The sequence below is a fragment of the Mauremys mutica genome, chromosome 2, assembly GCF_020497125.1.
Source record: "Mauremys mutica isolate MM-2020 ecotype Southern chromosome 2, ASM2049712v1, whole genome shotgun sequence".
Taxonomy (NCBI): Eukaryota; Metazoa; Chordata; order Testudines; family Geoemydidae; genus Mauremys; species Mauremys mutica.
Window position 1 is genome coordinate 298,504,691 of NC_059073.1, and position 19,356 is coordinate 298,524,046.

Genomic DNA, 19,356 nt, shown 5'->3' on the forward strand with positions numbered 1-19,356 from the left:
CAGGCAGGCTAATCAGGACACCTGCTTTAAAAGGGACCTCCCATCAGTTGGTAGGGGTGTGTGCACGGAGCAGGGAGTGAGAAGCTGTGCTGCTGGAGGACAGGGCCGGTGCAACCATTTAGGTGACCTAGGCAGTTGCCTAGGGCGCTAGGATTTGGGGGGGAGGCATGTTCTTCGGCTGCGACCGCGGCGGCTGGATCTTCGGACGCCCTGGTCGCCGCCAGCATTTAGGCGGAGGGAGCTGGGGCAGAGGAGCGCGGGGAGGCTGTGGCAAGTAAGGGGGGGAGGGCATGCAGGGGAACTCCCCGCCCCAGCTCACCCCTGCCCCGCCTCCTCCCCGAGCACGCTGTGGCTGCTTCACTTCTCCCCAGGGCCAGCTCCAGGCACCAGCATTCCAAGCTGGTGTTTGGGGCGGCATTCTGCAAGGGGCGGCAGTCCCTGTTGTTTTGCCCCCAAGCAGCGCACCGAATTGCCGCCGCGGATGGCGGGGGCAGTCCATGTGCCGTTAGGGCGGGACGTGTGTTTCCGCGATGGCGGCAATTCGGCAGCAGCTTCTATGTTTACCTGTCTGCTGCGGCTTCAGCTAAACATAGAAGCTGCCACCGAATTGCCACCGCCGCAGAAACGCGCCTGCTGCCCTATGGGCACACGGACTGCCCCCCCCGCCGCCCGCGGCAGCAATTTGGCGCGCTGCTTGGAGTGGCGAAAACTGTAGACCCGGCCCTGCTTCTCCTGCCTCCCAGGCTTGCAGCGCCTAAGCTGATTGGCGCCGCAAGCCTGGGAGGCGGGAGAAGTGAAGCAGCGATGGCGTGCTCGGGGAGGAGGCGGAGCAGGGGTGAGCTGGGGTGGCGGGGTGCCTCAGGGCGGAGAGTGGGGGGTGGGGAGCTGACACGGGGGGGGCGCCTCAGGGCAGGGGCTCGGGGACAGGGGAGGGTGCAAGGTGGAAGTTTTGCCTAGGGCGCGAAACATCCTTGCCCCGGCCCTGCTGAAGGAGTGAAGAGTTCAAGCATGATCAGGCTTCAGGAGGATAAAGAAGGTGCTGGGGAAGACCATGAGGAAGTAGCCTAGGGAGTTGTGCCATCACGCAGCTGATATAGGGAACATTGTAGACAGCTGCTATCCACAGGGCCCTGGGCTGGAACCTGGTGTAGAGGTTGGGCCTGGGTTTCCCCCATTCCCCCAACTCCTGATCAGACACAGGAGGAGTTGACTTGGTCTGTGAGAAACACCAGAAGGGAAGGTCTGAATTGAAAAGGGATCGGGCTTGTCCCCAAGCCACTAGGTTTCCCCCATGCTGGCCAGTGGTGAAGTTGGGTGAGCGGACGGCAGGTTTGAGCACTAGCAAAAGTAGCCAAACTTAGGGCTGCCATGAATCTCTGAGGCAAGCAAATCCACCTGTAAGTGCAGAACCCACCAAGGCAGACGAGGGACTTTGTCACAGGTACTTAATATCACTTTTCTAGCAGTCTGAAATTTCTGATTTATTTCTCAAAACATTCAAAAAGCGGATGAACTGCGTAGACTCAGACCACTGAAAACAAAAGTAAGATGAAATTTCTCTTCATATTAAGGAGACACAAGCCTTAACCAAAGCCCTAAATGAGCTTATTGCAAACTTGGGGGAAATTTGTTATATCCTTGGGGCAGCCGGTGTAGGAAGCAATCACTTGAGGCCAGAGAGCAGGCAGCTAACCAAAACCTCCATTTTATTTACATATGTACAGAGAGCTCCTCAGCCGGTTGAAACCGGTTGAGCTAACCCATAATAATCTAACTCAGTTGCCATAGCAACAAAACCATGACAACCAAATACACAACATATTCCTCCCCCCCTAATAAGAACATCCCCTAAATAAAACACACACTAGACTAGAGAAGGAGGGTAGACTGCCTCCATTCCCGGCTGAACCCTGGGGATTATTTTGCCCCATAACCGTGGGTTCACCCTAGCTAAAGATCCAGCCGATGAGGAGGCCTTCTGTCTCTAGGTGGATTACGGCGAACTTCTGGTGTTATTGCACCCGAAAGCACTAGGGGCTCAGGGTCCGTAGCACGAACAGGTGAGGAGGTGGTATCAGCTCGTGCTGGGCAAAGGGGTATCTCAGCCGCCGGCAGTAATGGAGGAGAACAGTCAGAAACAGGTGACTCGTGATTCGATCCCTCACCAGAAGAGGTGAAGTCAGACCCCTCAACTGCAGATGGGTCCTGAGGACTGCCATGACCTGGCAACAGCTGATCTACATGTCGCCGCCAGGTAAGATTCTCTGCAGTCCGGACTGTGTAGGAAACAGGTCCTGTTTGAGTGATGACTGTGGCCGGAACCCATTTAGCTCTGGAAGTATAATTCCGAGCCAAAACTGGCTGTCCCGGGCTAAAGGTTCGGTCTTTTGCTCTGGGTGCCCGTCTGATGACTTGATATTGCTGCTGATGTTGCACAATTTGTCGGGGTTCAGAAGGTTTCAGCAGATCAAAGCAAGTGTGCAGCTGTCGTCCCATCATTAGAAAGGCCGGAGATGCGTGGGTCGTAGCATGAGGTGTGTTTCTGTAGGAAAGTAAAAAGGTATCCAGACGCTTTTGAATGGAGTGTTGTCCCCTTGCTGATTTCAAAGCGTTTTTCATTGTCTGCACAAATCTTTCAGCTAATCCGTTGGTGGACGGATGATATGGTGCTGACGTGATGTGGTGTATCCCATTTGCTTTCATAAAATTTTGAAACTCCTGAGAAACGAACTGCGGTCCGTTATCACTCACAAGTTGTTCTGGCAGACCAAAACGACTAAAGAGTCCTCGTAGTTTTTGGATAGTACTCTCTGCAGAAGTGGACTGCATTATAGAGACTTCTGGCCATTTAGAATGGGCATCTATTGCCACCAAGAACATGCTTCCTTCAAGGGGGCCAGCAAAGTCAACGTGAATACGTTGCCACGGGTTTTCAGGCCAGTCCCATGGGTGTAGGGGTGCCCACTGGGGTGCATTCCTCACACCCTGACATGACATACAAGCTTTTGCCTTCTCTTCAATAGCGCTGTCCAGTCCAGGCCACCAAAAATAGCTTCGTGCAATTTCCTTCATGCGCACTATTCCACAGTGACCGGAATGTAGCTGTTCTAACATCTGTGATCTCAGTGGTGGTGGAATAATGACACGTCTCCCCCACAACAAACAACCAGATTGGACCGATAACTCCGTCCGCTTGGACATGTAGGGAACAAGGTCGGATGAGACCGGAGAGGTTTGTCGAGATGTTCCATGCATCACCAGGTCCATAACGTGGGACAATACTGGGTCAACGCGAGTTGCCTTCTTTATCTGAGTAGCAGTGATGGGTGTATTCTCTACCTGTTCAAAGTAGAAGATTTCCTTGTGGGCACTATCTTGGTGTTTGACCGGCAAAGGCAACCTTGAGAGGCCATCTGCATTGCCGTGTAGAGTGGATTTCCGATATTTGATTTCATATGTGTGTGCTGAAAGTTACAATGCCCAACGTTGCATACGACTAGCAGCTAATGGGGGAATGCCTGTGTAAGGTCCAAAAATTGATGTCAGAGGTCGATGGTCTGTGAGAAGAGTAAATTTTCGCCCAAACAGGTACTGATGAAACTTCCGAATTCCAAAAACAATTCCTAATGCCTCACGTTCGATTTGGGCGTAGTTAGTTTCTGCTTTGCTTAGAGTGCGTGAAGCAAAAGCAATAGGTCTCTCTTCTCCTGAAGGCATAATATGTGACACGACTGCTCCCACTCCATAAGGGGAGGCATCGCAGGCCAATTGCAGTGGTAAGGATGGATCAAAGTGCGTTAGAACTTCAGAATTTAGCAATGCATCCTTAGCTTTGTTAAACGCAACATCACAGACTTCAGTCCACTTCCAGGCCTTGTTCTGCCCAAGGAGCTCATGAAGTGGTTTTAGCAGTGTGGCTAACTGTGAGATGAACTTTCCATAATAGTTCAGGAGTCCTAGAAACGAGCGCAGCTGGCTTACATTTCGAGGTGGGGGAGCCTCCACAATAGCTTTAACTTTTGCAGGGGCCTTATGAAGACCTGCAGAATCAATGATGTGTCCCAAATATTCAACAGAGGGCTTGAAGAATTCACACTTGTCTTTGCGAACTCGTAGGCCATACTCTTCCAGTCTTTGTAGGGTAGCCTCTAAATTCTTTAAGTGATCCTCTTCATTTCTTCCAGTGACCAGGATATCATCCAGATAGCACTGAACTCCTGACAAGCCACACAAGATCTGGTCCATAGCCCTCTGGAACAGGGCGGGAGCAGATGTTATTCCGAAGGGTAGACGACAGTATCGATAAAGCCCCTTATGAGTCACAATAGTCAACAGCTCTTGGGACTTTTCATCGACGTGCATCTGTAAATATGCTTGACTCAGATCAATCTTACTGAACTTTTGTCCCCCAGCCAGGCCTGCGAAGAGGTCATCGATGCGGGGAAGCGGATATTGCTCTGCACACAACACTGGGTTGACAGTGACTTTAAAATCACCGCAAATCCGGAGAGAGCCATCTTTCTTCACGATTGGAACGATAGGAGTGGCCCATGAGCTATGGGTAACTGGTATTAGGACTCCATTGGTGACCAGGCGCTCCAGGTCTGCTTCAACTTTTGGCCTGATGGCATATGGCACAGTTCGGGCTTTCAGATATTTTGGTGGACTGCCAGGTTTAATGTTCAATGTCACAGTGATTCCCTTCATACTTCCCAAATCATCTCCAAAAACAGCAGCATGTTTCCTTAGTATAGGGGTTAGACTGGTTTCTTCTTTAGTCATCCGGTGCACTTCTGCCCAGTTCAGTTGAATCTTCCCAAGCCAAGATCTACCCATTAAGGCTGGGTAGTTACCTCTCACCACAAACAGTGGCAATTTAGCCACCTGTCCATTGAGCTCCACCTTAACATCAATAGTGCCCAGCATAGGCACAGCTTCTCCCGTATACGTCTTCAGAACAGTTTTTGTTGCCTTAAGCGGAAGATGCTGTAGCTTTTCTTTATACACAGTCTCGGAGATCAGTGAGACGGCTGCACCGGTGTCCAGTTCCATGCGTATACGTTTGCCATCCAATAACGGGGTTACCCAGTATTCATGTGAGCCCATTGCCAAAGACAAAACATGCAGTGGCACTTCCTCTTGTGAGGAGGTGTCACCTTGATCATCCTGGGTCTGCTCTAGGGTATGCAGGGTTCCTCTTTTTGTCGGCCAGACCACAGGCCTCTTTTTCTTTTGTTTACAGGCACACTCAATGTGTCCCTTTTTGCCACAGTGTCGACACACCAGGTCCTTACACCAGCATTCTGATGCCTGGTGACCCGGCTTAGCACAGCGGTAACATTCTTGACTCTGCACAGTTTTGTGGGTCGGTTCTTGTGACACTTTTTGCACCCTAGGGGGTGCACCGATGTATTGTGCCTCCCTTGTAGCCAGTTCCATGGAGACAGCAATATCAACAGCCTTCTGTAAGGTAAGCTGAGCCTCTGTCAGTAGGCGCTTCCGTATAGCTTCACTGTACAGGCCACACACTAACCTGTCACGCAGGGCATCATGTAACATTTCTTTAAATTCACAGTGTTCTGCTAGCTTTTTTAAAATGGCTACAAATTGTACAACTGTTTCATCTTCCTTTTGGTCTCTTTTGTGGAACCTATATCTTTCAGCAATTACCAGTGGTTTTGGGGAGAAATGAGACCCCAGGATTTCCACAATGTCACTGTAAGATTTAGTCTCAGGCTTAACAGGGTGTAGTAAGCTGCGTAGCAGAGAGTAGGTTTTAGCCCCTACAACAGTTAAGAATATTGGCACCTTCTTCGCTTCTGTAATGTCATTTGCAATACCAAAAAGCTCAAAACGCTCAGTATACACATGCCACTGCTCTGTATTCTCATCAAAAGGCTCCAGGGGCCTGGTCAGAGTAGCCATGATTTTTAGTTTCACTTTCACAGTCAGTGCAAACAAGCAGCTTTTTTGTTTGTTTGTTCTTTACCTTAACTTCTACTTCCTTCTGTTACTGGAGCAGCACCGGAATCCCACCCTCGTCGCCAGTGTTATATCCTTGGGGCAGCCGGTGTAGGAAGCAATCACTTGAGGCCAGAGAGCAGGCAGCTAACCAAAACCTCCATTTTATTTACATATGTACAGAGAGCTCCTCAGCCGGTTGAAACCGGTTGAGCTAACCCATAATAATCTAACTCAGTTGCCATAGCAACAAAACCATGACAACCAAATACACAACAAAATTGAGATCTATAGCTCAACTTTACAGATTGGGGCCCTCGTTCCTGTTAGGTTTGTCACTCCCTCATTCATTTATTTTTTAGAGTAAGTGGTGAAGAGCTAAGTGAAATGACATTGCTCTTTAAAACACAAGTATGTGGAGTGGACATGATTTCAGTTCAACTGCTTTTGATTTGGAGATTAACAGTGCTGTTGAAAGCTCTGGTAATACTGTTGCTGGGGAAGAGGGATGCCACACTTTCAGTAACTAACTCTTAGAATTTTGTACAGCAGTTTGTTATATATCTGCAGTCCCAGGTTCATATTAGGTTAGAACAAAGGGTTGAGTTTTGTCCTCTGTTATGGCCATAAATGCTGATGGGTGTCAGTGAGGTTGTGTGGATATAACAAAGGGTGGAATTTTTCCCAAAGAAACTAAATTAAGGGTGATTAAACTCTGTGTAACCACCTCTGGAGTTGGTTGTTCCTGACCTATTACACTAAGCAAATCTTTAGGGGACTCGCCCCGAACTACAGCAATGATGGCTACAGAGGCTCACGACTCTGCTTCCCAGATTGCCTAGAGTCCTGGATGGAGATAGAACAATCTGGAAGCTACTACCAGAACCAATCGGAAACCAGAGCTCCAAGACAAAGGGTTTGGTTTTATTTTTGGTTTTGCTGGTCTTGGAATGGAGCAGAGAGAGCCTAGGAGGTCTCCTTTAAACTTCCCATTTCTACTCAAAGAGATTTGAACTCTGCTGGTGGTTACTGGGTCATTGAAAAGTGTCAGTCCAACAGAGATCAGCAACGTGGGAAGTGGAGGAGCAATTCCAGGTCAGGCTATTTAGCGCCAGGCTAATTTTCCATTGGACTTCAGACCAGGGAGCCTCAGGATGATGGTATCTTTTTTAGAGATGAAGACTTTGTAATAAATCCCCAGTTTGTTTATTTTACTTGTGCATTTTAAGCCAACCAACAATTACAGGCTGCATCACTCCTCCAAGAACTGATTCTCAACCCACATTCTCCCTAGGCAGATGCTGGGAGGGAACTAAGGGATTTGGGCCCATTGTAAATGTTGGGAGATGGATGATTTAAGGTATAGTTGATGTTTTATTAGTCTAGTTACTGCTGTTCTTTCTTTGTCCCCTATCCCAAAATGCTTTGCAGGGTATACACAAGGATTGCATTTCACTGATAGGCAGAATTCTCTGGGGTGAAATACAGCAACCAGTGATCAGTTAAACTGCTATGTAGTGTTGCAGTGTTTCTTTTACTTTCTTAAACAACTTATCCATCAAAAGTAACAACTGTGAAATCACACAAATGTGTGATACCCTTTCAAAATCTCTCTCCAGCACCGTCTTCTAGATAGCAGTTCCAAGGAAGGATACAGACCAGATAAGCTCAAAGGAGAGATTGAATTCAAAAACATCCATTTCAGTTACCCATCCAGACCTGATGTTAAAGTAAGTGATCTTTTTAAATTAATCTTTGCAGTGAAGAGCTGCTACTATTATCTGTGTGACCAAAAAGAAAAGTGATATTTTATCAATTTAATGTGTTTATTTTAAAACAGTTTTTTTTTTTAAAAGTGCCCATCCTGTACCCTGGGTATTTATACACCACAGTGTGGTCTTGTTGAAAGAACATTGGGTGAGGACTGAGGAGACCAGGATTCTATTCCCAGCTCTGCCACTGGCCTGCAAAATAACACCTGGCAAGTCACTTCACCTCTCTTCCTCAGTTTCTCCATCTGTAAAATGGAGATGGTAATACTGACCTCCTCTTTAAAGTGCTTTGAGATATGTAAGAGCTAAATGTTATTATACTAGTTATAAAAATACAACAATAAAGAAGGATGAACATCCTCCCAAAACTAAATCTTTGTCTTCATCATCAATCATCATCATCATCATCATCATCCACCTTTTTCACCTGCTGCAAAAAGCAAGGGAGAACAAATGGGGCTTACAGCATAACCTGAAGGTGAGTAAATTTGGCCTCTGGTGAATTGAATCAGAAGCAAATTCTTTGTTCAAGCTCTTTCACCAAGAATGCCTCACCTCCAGCCCTCATGTGGTTAAACCCAGAAAGCTGTTTGTGTCAGTGCTTCAGAAGATCTCAGCTGCTGTGATATCCCATGTGGGGAGAGGTGATCTTGCAGATAGCCAGGACTCAACCTATTTTAAGGCCTGTTGATTAAAGCCATTATTCTAAATCACTCCTGACAATGAAATGGAAGCCAGTGCAGATCACAGAGCATGGAGGTAAGATTCTCCCTACAGAAAATGCCCTCTAAGGAACAGACTGCCATACTCTCCACCCGTTGAAGTTTGTGAGGGGAGTCATCTTGTTGTACAGTCCCATGTATGGTACTTTGCAGTAATCTAATATTTCTCTCTGGATTGACATCTCTACCAGAACTGAAAGTTCAGAACCTTCTGGCCAAGTGCAAAAGAGAAACAAAATGCTATTAGCCACTACTGCTTTCTGCGTGCAAAAGCAGCTGTGGATCCAACAGGTTACAAACTCACTTGAGTGTGCTGCTGTTAGCTCTGCCATTTCTTCTGAGGGTTCCTCCAACCTACAAGCATAAACTCAATCATCTCTGAGGTGAGTCACAGCTGACTTGCCTGCATCAAACCCACCCTGTAACTTGCTGGCTAAGCCAGTCAACTTTTCCCAGCTGGGTCTGATGAGACAGAGACCTAGAGCTATGTTATCTGAATACTGAAGTCAGTGTAGTCTGTAGTGTCTCACTGTCTTCCCCTAATGGTCTTGCATACAAACTGACCAGGAGGGTGACAATACAGAATCCCACATCACTCCATTCAAGTGAAATCCTGGGCTGGATGAGCCACAGTTTGGGCCTGTGGCTGGAATGGGATGGAGCCATTCAAGAATGATTCCATCCATCCCTTCCAGAGTTCACCCTGTGTCAGCAGTGGCTCATTATCAATGGTATCAGAGGTAGCTGGCAAAGTTAAAGAATCATCCTGGATACCTGGTTCTCATCAATCACCAGCCAAAGATGATCAACAGACCAGATCAAGGCAATGTCCATTTAGTACCTAAATTTGGAATGAATTGGGTCACAGAGAGCTGAAGACTCTAGTTATCGTCAGCGTTAGCTTGACATGCCCTTTCCTGCCTTACCTAAAAAGGGAGATTAGAGCTGGGATGGTCGTGATGAGAAATGATGTTAAAGGGGTGGAGAATGATGCTCTTGCTTGGACAAGCAAACACCAAAGCTTATCTGCTATTAGCTTACTGGAAAACTGGAGCTCTTCTGGTATAGTATAAGGAGATGAGAACAATATTACTGTTTTTATCTTCTATTACAAAAAATATGTATATTTAGGTTGATTTATGACTACTGTCAAAGTTAGACTCAGGACTCACAGTTTGTCAGACCACTCTGTTTTATTAGCACAGCGCTCTGCTAATAACACCCAGATAATGTGAGCACCATGCAAGACACAAACTATCTTATTTATACAGATGAAAGGGTGAGAACTTAACAAGATAACAAAGGAAGCAGAATCAGATAAGTTTACCAGGGCTAGGCATGTATATCATATTTCCTTACTAACTATTACCGATCTTCTGTTAATGTTTCGCCATTAGCACCATTGTTTATGCCTAATGTTTCTTTTCCTGGCACCTGTATTAAAACATTTCTTATTTCTGCTTAAAGGTACATACAACATTTCTTTAATCCATTCTTATTTTTACAATATAATTCATTCTACTTTCACACTACACAAGAGTTCCCATAGGAGACAAATATTTTGGCCACTAGTAATATTAGACATTTATAAGATGGGATAAACGGACTGAGGTAAAATGTTCCTAAAAATGAACATAGCAACAAAAGGTGTCATTACTCCATAACTAATCCCTCCCTAGTAAATTCTAGAGATTGTCAAACTCTGACTCTTCATTCCACCGGGGATATTAAAACACCCACTTTGTTTTCAGAGCCAAAGGGTTTTTCTTAGGCAGGGCCGCCCAGAGGATTCCGGGGGCCCGGGGTCTTCGGCGGCGGGGGGCCCCTTCCGTTCCGGGACCCGCTGCCGAAGTGCCCCGAAGACCCACGGCGGGAGCCCCCCGCCGCCGAATTACCGCCGAAGCGGGACCCGCCGCTGAAGTGCAGCCCGGTGTTCGGGGCACTTCGGCGGCGGGTCCCGGAACAGAAGGGGGCCCCCGCCGCCGAAGACCGGGCTGCGCTTCGGCGGCGAGTCCCGCTTCCCCCCCGCCCCGGCCCCAGCCTCTTACCCCCGGCTCCCTCCTTACCCGGAGTCTCAGCGCCTCGCTGGAACAGCCGCAGCATGTGGCCGGCGGGGCCTGAGCTCCGTCCCGCTCAGAGCCGCGTGGTGAGGGGGCGGGGCTCAGCCCGGGGCTCCCAGCCCCGCCCCCTCCCCACGCGGCTCGGATCGGGGCGGGGCTCAGGGGCCCCGGCGGAGACTCGGCGCTTGATGCGCTAGGGCTCCAGGAGCGGGGCGGAGGCGGGAGCCTCCGCTGTTCTCTTGGGGGCCCCTGCGGAGCCCGGGGCCCGGGGCAAATTGCCCCCTTTGCCCCCCCCTCTGGGCGGCCCTGTTCTTAGGGCAGTCTTTATAGAATAAGAATAGAACAAAGCAAGATTGTTATTAGTAATAAAAACTTTTTCTTGTCATCTTCAAAGTGCTTTCCAACCCGGATTGGAACAAAGGACTGAAAGCAGGCCTGGGAGTTCAATACACTGTTAGACCAGACCTCTCATTATTGGCTTGATCATGATGCCAAGCATCTTAATAGACCTTTTTCAAAACAAACCATTAATTTAAGTAGCTCTATATTTATTGGACTAACATATAAAGATTATATTTCCAGATTCTCAAGGGCCTGAACCTGGAAGTTCAATCGGGGAAGACCATCGCTCTGGTTGGCTCCAGTGGCTGTGGCAAAAGTACTGCTATTCAGCTGCTACACAGATTCTATGATCCAGTCCAAGGAGAGGTTAGTTTGGATGAACTGTCGATATTCCTGGCTACTAGGATGAATAATTTCCTGACTAGATTACACCTATACTTTAAAAGGATTTTATACAAAATTGGATTCTTAAAGGAACAGAAAGATACGTAGCATCCAAAGAAATTCTGAAATTGATTTTTCATTACTTGTATGCCATGATGATGAGTATATTGTAAAAACCTAGATAGGACTTTACTGATATTAAGTCATAATTTGGATTTAAATATTTGATGATATTGTTATGCCATACAAGCACACGGGATCTTTTCAGGGAGAAAAGGCAAATACGCCGCATTTATTGAAAATACAACAGTTAGCATATGCTTTTTAGTCTCTCTCTCTGTGCGCGCGCACACACACACACACACACACACACACACACACACACACTCACACACCCCTCCCAGTTGTTTATAGTTACCAGTTTGTTGTAGCTCGAGTTAATCTAATGGCCAGTTGGATTGAGCATGAGTGTGGAGCTGGGCTCAGTCGGTCGCGATCCGATGCTCCGAGGCTTTGCAGGAATGAACCCAGAGTTCTGTGGCACAACACCCCAGCTTTGTAGTTATAAATTCCTATTTGAGTCCATGCATTCTGCAATGTCATCCTGTCCTTAAGTGGTGTTAATCTTGGGGTTTTCTGCTATTATCATTTGATGGTTATTGTCAGGCTTCCCATTGTTATCTCCTATTTGTTGTCTTGCCTTCAGGGGTGCCTGCCCCACCTTTGAGGTCGTCAATGCTGCTAACATGTTTAGCATTGGATACAATGGATGTTTTCTGATTGTCTCCTGGTCTTTCCAAGTCTCTCACTTTTTCTTGACCATCTGGACATTTGTGATGGCTTTCACACCTTATCTTTTCCTGATGTGTGAATGACAAATGCATGCAAACACTCTCTTACAGAAACCTTCAAAGGTATAGAGACAGCAGTATTTTATATTCAGCAGAATACACTGTAAATCAAGCCTAGCTAAATCTTATAACTAAAACAATTCACATTGGGGCTTCAGGCCCTCAACATTCCTCTAATCTCCTTAACATAGATACCATACAAGATCCTGTCTCTTACTTACTAAAACCTTAAAACAAAGAAATGTATATTTAACTAGAGTGCCTAATTTGTAATACATATAGGAAACCATAGTAGACATTGTAACTTATCCTAAAACAAAAGAGTGACCATAATGAGTCATAAGGATTGTTCTGGTCTGTCATTCCTTTCTGCTATTCAAAAAGGATGGCTGGCAGGATGAAATCAAGTCATGCATTAATTCTCATAGTACAATTATAAAACACTGCTCCTACAATATCCTTTTTGTTATTCTTCTCCTTTCGTTCTTCTAGTCTGAGGTGATTGTGAAGATATAGTTTTAATTTTTCCTGGTCATTTTGTTTAAATGTTATTGCTTTATTCCATGTGAGAAGCTGCTAAACAAATATTGAAGTCAATTATTATACATCTCTACCTCGATATAACACTGTCCTCGGGAGCCAAAAAATCTTACCGCGTTATAGGTGAAATCGCGTTATATCGAACTTGCTTTGATCCACCAGAGTGTGCAGCCCCACTCCCCCGCAGCACTGCTTTACCGCGTTATATCCAAATTTGTATTATATCGGGTCGCGTTATATCGGGGTAGAGGTGTATCATTATTATTATTATTATACCATTATAACAACTAATTATTTGAAACATAATACATTTCCTCAAACTCTTCATTTATGCCTTTCCACTCAGATTACCTTAGATGGACGAGATATTCGGACACTTAATATAAAGTGGCTAAGAGAACGTATTGGCCTTGTAAGCCAGGAGCCTATTTTGTTTGCTACAACAATAGCTGAGAACATTCGCTGTGGCAGAGAGGGTATTACTGATTCTGAAATAGAGAAAGCAGCTAAAGAAGCCAATGCTTTTGATTTTATATCCAGACTGCCTGATGTGAGTTGATGTACTTTTGAGAACATAACTATGACAAATTCTTTGGTTTTTCTCTCTCTCTTTCTCTCTCTCTCTCTCTCTCTCAGTTCTTCTGAATTTTTGTGGCCCAAATTCTCTGCTGGTGCAAATAGATGGTGCTTTACTAGCTTTTCACTGTTGTTTTGTCATTTATTCCAATTGACAATTTGGCCCACAATGTTCTTAATTTACAATACTAACTGTATGTCATGTGGCAACATTTTTTAATAGGGTGGATAAGGAATTTCTATGGACAATGAGAGATTTTTTCAATTTACCAGATTGTTTTTATTCTGTTTTCTTCAGCTGGGTATTATCTATCTTTTCCCACTTCCAATATTCCCATCCTTTTTGTTTTTGTTTTTTAAACTGGGTTTTACTTGGCAAACAAAATTGCTGTGTGTCCTGAGTAGTCAGTGGTTAGTATTGTTAGCCAATCAAATGGCTGGATTCCTTCAGCCAGTTCTAGTTTCTCTGTTTTTTTCACTTCAATTGCTGCTTTTTATAATAATTGAAAAATCTAATTTTAGAGTACCTTCTTTAAGCTAATAGAAAACCATCACACCACATACTAATTCCTGGCCAACTGGAAGGTGAGACAGAGACAAAACTGTAAACTGATCATTAGGAATTTTAAACTGTCCTCTGTCTCAAGGGGGAAAAACACTGAATGTAATTGGCTAAGACAGTTCTTTTAGAAGTAATTATTCTTAAAGTGTTTATTGAAGCATCCATCATAAAACTTTTAAAAGAGAGAATTTCTGTTTGTGATAGTAACAATAAGATGAGGTTGGGGTTGTAAAAGGATTTCAACTGACCGCTTCTGCAATCTCGATACTCCTCTCTCAGAAATTTAACACCCTGGTGGGGGAAAGGGGAGCTCAGCTGAGCGGAGGGCAGAAACAGCGAATTGCTATTGCCCGTGCCCTGGCAAGGAATCCCAGGATTCTGCTGCTGGATGAAGCCACGTCTGCTCTGGACACTCAGAGTGAATCTGTTGTGCAAGCAGCTCTTAATAAGGTAGGAATCCTATTGCTAGAGAATTATCAATCAATATTACAAAGCACAACAACCATATGGCAAGCTTGACATTAAAGGCTATAGCATGCCATCCATTTTTAAGCACAGCTTTCCACTGGTTTCAAGGAGGGCACTGAAATCAATAGGGATGCATCTTCAAATTTTGGTGTCATGATATGACTCTGTAATATTTAATCAAAACTCCGTTAAGCAATCTAAGGTTGCCACCCCTGAGGCCCTTCCCCCTCTTCCACCTCTTCCCCTGAGGCCCTGCCTCCATCACTCGCTCCTCTCCCCATGCCCCCCATTGCTTGCTGGACTGTCTCAAGGAGATTGGCTGTATGTAGGAGGCAGCCCGGCTGAGCAGAGGCTGGTGCGTGTTAATGACCCGGCACTTCTCCCCACCCTGCGGTAACTAAGCTTTTGGTTCAGGTGCCATAGGGTTGCCAGGTCACCAAAAACTGGGCACCTGGAAACCCTAAATGCCACCTGGACACAGAAGCCAAAAGCCAGACTGTCCGGATAAAACCCTGGCAGGTGGCAACCCTAAAGCAATCACAGGCTCTATTTCTGTTAGCATCATTCCTGATTGCCAAGAAATTTGCATGTAGACAGAAGTCATCTGCTTTAATGCTGGCCTCCACCACATTCTGCCTCACATCACAATTGCTTGCCTGGTGGTAAATTGTGAATGTGGCATCAGGAATTTAACTCCTACATTATCAAAGCAAGGTGCCAGAATTGTATGGATTTCTACAGGGCAATAATAAAAATACATTGTGCTTATCCAGCACTGTATCTTCTCCAATTATTAAACAGATGTTTTAATAATCTTCATAACACTGCTGGGATTTAGGGATTATTTTCTCCATTTTGCAAATGAGGAAACTGAGGCATGGACAGGTTAAGTGGACACGGTGAGTTGGCGACAGAATCTGGAGCTTCGCCTGAGTGAGGCCTACAGGACTGGGCTGCAGCACTGCTTTAAGTTTCTGACGTGTATTTGTATATAACCAGTGGTGTATCATAAAAATAAGCTCTATGAAAAAGCCGACCTCCCATTAGTACTCAGTAATAATAAACCCAGAATAGCGTAAATTCTATGTGTGGCTCAAGGGCACTATATGGCTCACAGCATTTATCTGCAATAAATGTTAAGTCTGTGGGCCTAAATTCTGCCTTCACTTAAACCCATCTGACCACACTGATATAAGTTAGGGATGCCAACCCTCCAGGATTGGCTTGGAGGCTCCCATAATCGGCATCAATCTCCCGGTGACCATGGAAAGCAATCCAGGAGATTTTAATAGGATATTTTAAGAAAATGACATTGTCCTGTTGGGGAAAAGAATCTCTTGGAATCGCTTCAGTCAGAGTTGGCAACCCTAATATCAGCGATAGTGCACGGCGTAATTGAGGGTAGTATTTGGGTGCTGAGCCCTTATGTTCTGCGTAGATACTATCATTATTTATACTGAATTACGCATACACACACAAGACATGAAAAGAATATTAAGGTTCCAAAGTCAAGCCCTCAGAATTTAGGGAATGACAGAATTAAAGTTTCCTGGTCAACATTAATTTGGTCCCCTTGTGTGTCTGCATTAGGGGACAGTCTTCAGTTACATGTTCACATACTATTTTTTTCCACGGGGCCCCTGCTTCATTCAGTGCACAGGATAGTGCTATTTAACATTCAGTGCTAGTCAATATTTCTTTTTATCCTCAGCATTCAATGTATGCCCCCAGGCCATTCAAACCCTGCTCTGAAAACAAAATTATTAACTTCCTCATGGGCTTTTCTATATCTCTCATCACTCTAGTATCTGAGTGCTTCATAAACACTAATGAATTTATCTTCACAACACCCCTGACAGGTAAGGTGGTCGTATTACTCCCATTTTACAGACGGGGAACTGAGACACAGAGATGTTAATGTTGAAAGTGCATACTACTTTTGGGTGCATGATCTGTGATGCCCAAGACTCAATATTTCAGAGAATTTTGCATTATACAGTCCTAGATATGTTAAAAGCACATCTCCCATTGACTTCAGTTGCAGCCGAGAATGCTCAGCACAGAGACAGGGCTAGAATCCAATTCTCTAGGGCAGTATTCAGCTGCTATAACAATAATGAGACCATCCTTTCTTTTCCTGCAATCCCCTGCTTCATTCACTACACACGTTACAACTTCTGCAACAAATAAGGCGGGTTTCCTGCAGACAAGAGCATCCTTTACTGCATAACTTTGATTCCTTCCATAATCACTGTTCATTCTCCTCTCCCGACTCTTGTTTCCTGTTCTGGTGTCACAACCCAATGGCCCCCTCCCCTTAGGGAGGTCCCTGGGAAGGCTGATCAGCACTGTATATTGCTAATACTGTTGCAAGCATCACAAAACATTTTGGGGAGGATTAAAGGTGTGTGAGTGGAGAGTGGAAGGTTTTTTTTTTTAGGTCAGAAGAGGCCGAAAAGGGGGAGAAGAAAAAGAAAAGAGCAGAGAACAGGTTAATTCAACACTGCAATTAACAAGCTCAGTTCAAAGATAAAACACTGTCCTCTGCCCAGCGACACTGCTTGCAGCCGAGACTTGGCTGACAGCCGAGAAAGACGGGGGCCTAAAAGTTGCCCAAGCAGCCGTGAAAAACCAATTACACAGACCTGCACCTATAGGCAGGGCCGGCTCCAGGCACCAGCTTATCAAGCAGGTGCTTGGGGCGGCAACTCTGGAGCGGGGTGGCACTTTCAGGTTTTCGGCAGCAATTCGGCGGAGGGTCCTTCACTCCCACTCGGAGCGAAGGACCTCCCGCTGAATTGCCGCAGATTGCGATAGCGGCTTTTTTTTTTTTTTTTTTTTTTTTTTCCCCCCTTGGGGCGGCAAAACCCCTGGAGCCGGCCCTGCCTGCAGGACAGCAAAACCAGCAAAGAGGAAAACAAAGCCCAGGGCTGCAGAAGCTGAAAACACAGACAAGACAACAAGAGTGGGAGCCGCCCAGGCATCCCTGAAGCTGGGATGCTTTGGGAAAGAGAAAAAAAACATATCAAGGCTCTTTGAACTGGTACAAAGAGCACCAGGAACAGAGGGCCCTGAGTGAAACCACCCCCAAAGAAGCCCAGGACCCCCCTGAGAGCTGGGGCAACTTGGAGATTACAGCGGATCCCCGGGACGACCTGGGCCCAGGGCAAGAATTCCCATCCACCCCTTCCCCTCTTCTTCTTACGTTACACCCAGGCCTGGCCAGCTTTGTGAGTATGAAGGTGGGTTAGGGCTTGGGGCTCTAATGCTTTCTCTCTTCCCCTGAGCGACGTGGGAGCGTTCCCAGCACTCTCTGCTGTATTTTATTTTATTAATAAAGCTTTAAAATTTAAACACTTCATGTGTTACGTCATCTCCTCCTCCCCAAACAATCCTGCTGCGTCAGCCCGATCACCTGACGCTCCAGGTAGATTGTCACACTGGGGACCACAACTCCCCCTGACTATAGGGAGGAGAAATTGTAGGCAAAATCCTGCTCAGCCCCTACAATCCTGGGCAGGAACATTCTTAGTCACTGTGTGGGGATGGTGCATGTGCACTCCTGCCATACAATGCAGCGAGCTCAGACTGTTTCTTTGGGGAATTTAGCTGCTGACCTCTAATAAGTCTCTACTGAGCACATGCAAATTGGGACGTTCAGAGCCTCATAACTCGGCCCCCCAAATCTGGGCAGATTTTCATGGGAATGGTAAAAGGCACATCCCTGATACCAGTGAGCCATGCTCATCTCCTCCAAATTTCAAGTCCCTGCTCTCAAGCATTTAGGTGATAAAGCTTCTCAATTAAACAGTTATAAGAATTTTTTAATATGGGAAAACAACATTCTTTTTCTCTAACCTCATTCTGAGAAATCATTGAACCATTTTTGCTGAAATTTGCGGAGGGGCGGAGAAGGTGTGGCAGCTACCAGCATGGAAAGTTTCAGCCCAAATAATTAAATCCTGGCAAAGTTATAAACATCTGACAACAGGTCTTACAACTGGAAATGTCAGGCAACCTTAGCTATAGGCAGTGAGTACCTGCACAGCCTATAACATTAATCCACTTTCCCCTGTCATTATTATAAATGTGGATTTTGTAATCAGAAGTGTCCTTTGATTGTTAAATCAGACAGCAGGCATGGAAATAATGATCAGCTATAAAGGGTCAGCAGGGCTTTTACGTTTGTATTTTCCACACTGTTAGGTAGGGATTTTCTGGGGGGGGTTTTCACCACATTTTACAGTACATCTCTCTGTTTTTTCACCCATTAAGGCTAGGTCTGGACGTACCACCATTGTGATAGCTCACCGGCTCTCCACAATCCGAACAGCTGACATTATCGCTGGATTTCACAACGGTGTTGTTGTTGAACAGGGAACACACAGTCAACTCATGACACAGAAGGGTGTCTACTATTCTCTTGTGATGCAGCAGGTAATGAGATGTGATAGAGCACTCCTGACTAAATGCTTCAGATTTACTGGCCATCTCTCTGCTCCAGAAAATTATCTGCATATCTCATTCACAGGTGCTGATTTTTGTATTTGCTGGAGGGTGCTCCTCTCCGTCCCCCTCCCCCTCTCTTGTGACCTGTGGGCAGAGCTTCGGGGGTGGGAGGGATGGAGGCTGAGCAGGGGTGGCACCTCTGGGCAGAGCACAGGTGGGCCTCGGGGAAGAGGCTGAGCAACAGTGGGGCCTCTTGTTCGAGTGCGATGGGGCCTTGGGGAGGAAGAGGCCAATCGGGGGAGGGGCTTTGGGGCGGAGTGGTGAGTGGGCCATTGGTGAAGGGCCACAGTCCAGGTGTTGGGGCCGTCAAAAGATTATCCAGCCCTGCAAGTGCTGAACACCCCCTATTTGTTTTGGTGGCTGCCTTAGCCACAGAGCACCCACAGTATTGGCGCCTATGATCTCACTGATACTATTGCAGACACATGCAGGTTCTGCACTGAAACAGCTGGGCCATTTTCACTTTGCAGTTTCGGTATGTTTTCTAGTTTAGTGAAAGTTGATCAGTCAATCTTGTTTCTGAGTCGGAAGTGGTTGTTTTTCACCTGTAGCAGTGCTTCACATTTACCCAATGTAATGAGTCAAAAACATAACTGAGCAAAAGAGGTG

At 46.0% G+C, this 19,356-nt stretch overlaps 1 protein-coding gene across 1 annotated transcript in view; it reads left to right on the top strand.

Moving 5' to 3' along the window:
* LOC123363418 (ATP-dependent translocase ABCB1-like) overlaps nt 1-19,356 on the top strand; it is a 68,522-nt gene that overhangs the window by 17,644 nt on the left and 31,522 nt on the right. Inside the window, exons 11-15 of the mRNA XM_045004363.1 lie at nt 7,581-7,691; nt 11,098-11,223; nt 12,979-13,182; nt 14,050-14,220; nt 18,514-18,675. Of these exons, the coding sequence (XP_044860298.1) occupies nt 7,581-7,691; nt 11,098-11,223; nt 12,979-13,182; nt 14,050-14,220; nt 18,514-18,675 (774 nt within the window). The remainder of the gene's footprint in view (nt 1-7,580; nt 7,692-11,097; nt 11,224-12,978; nt 13,183-14,049; nt 14,221-18,513; nt 18,676-19,356) is intronic.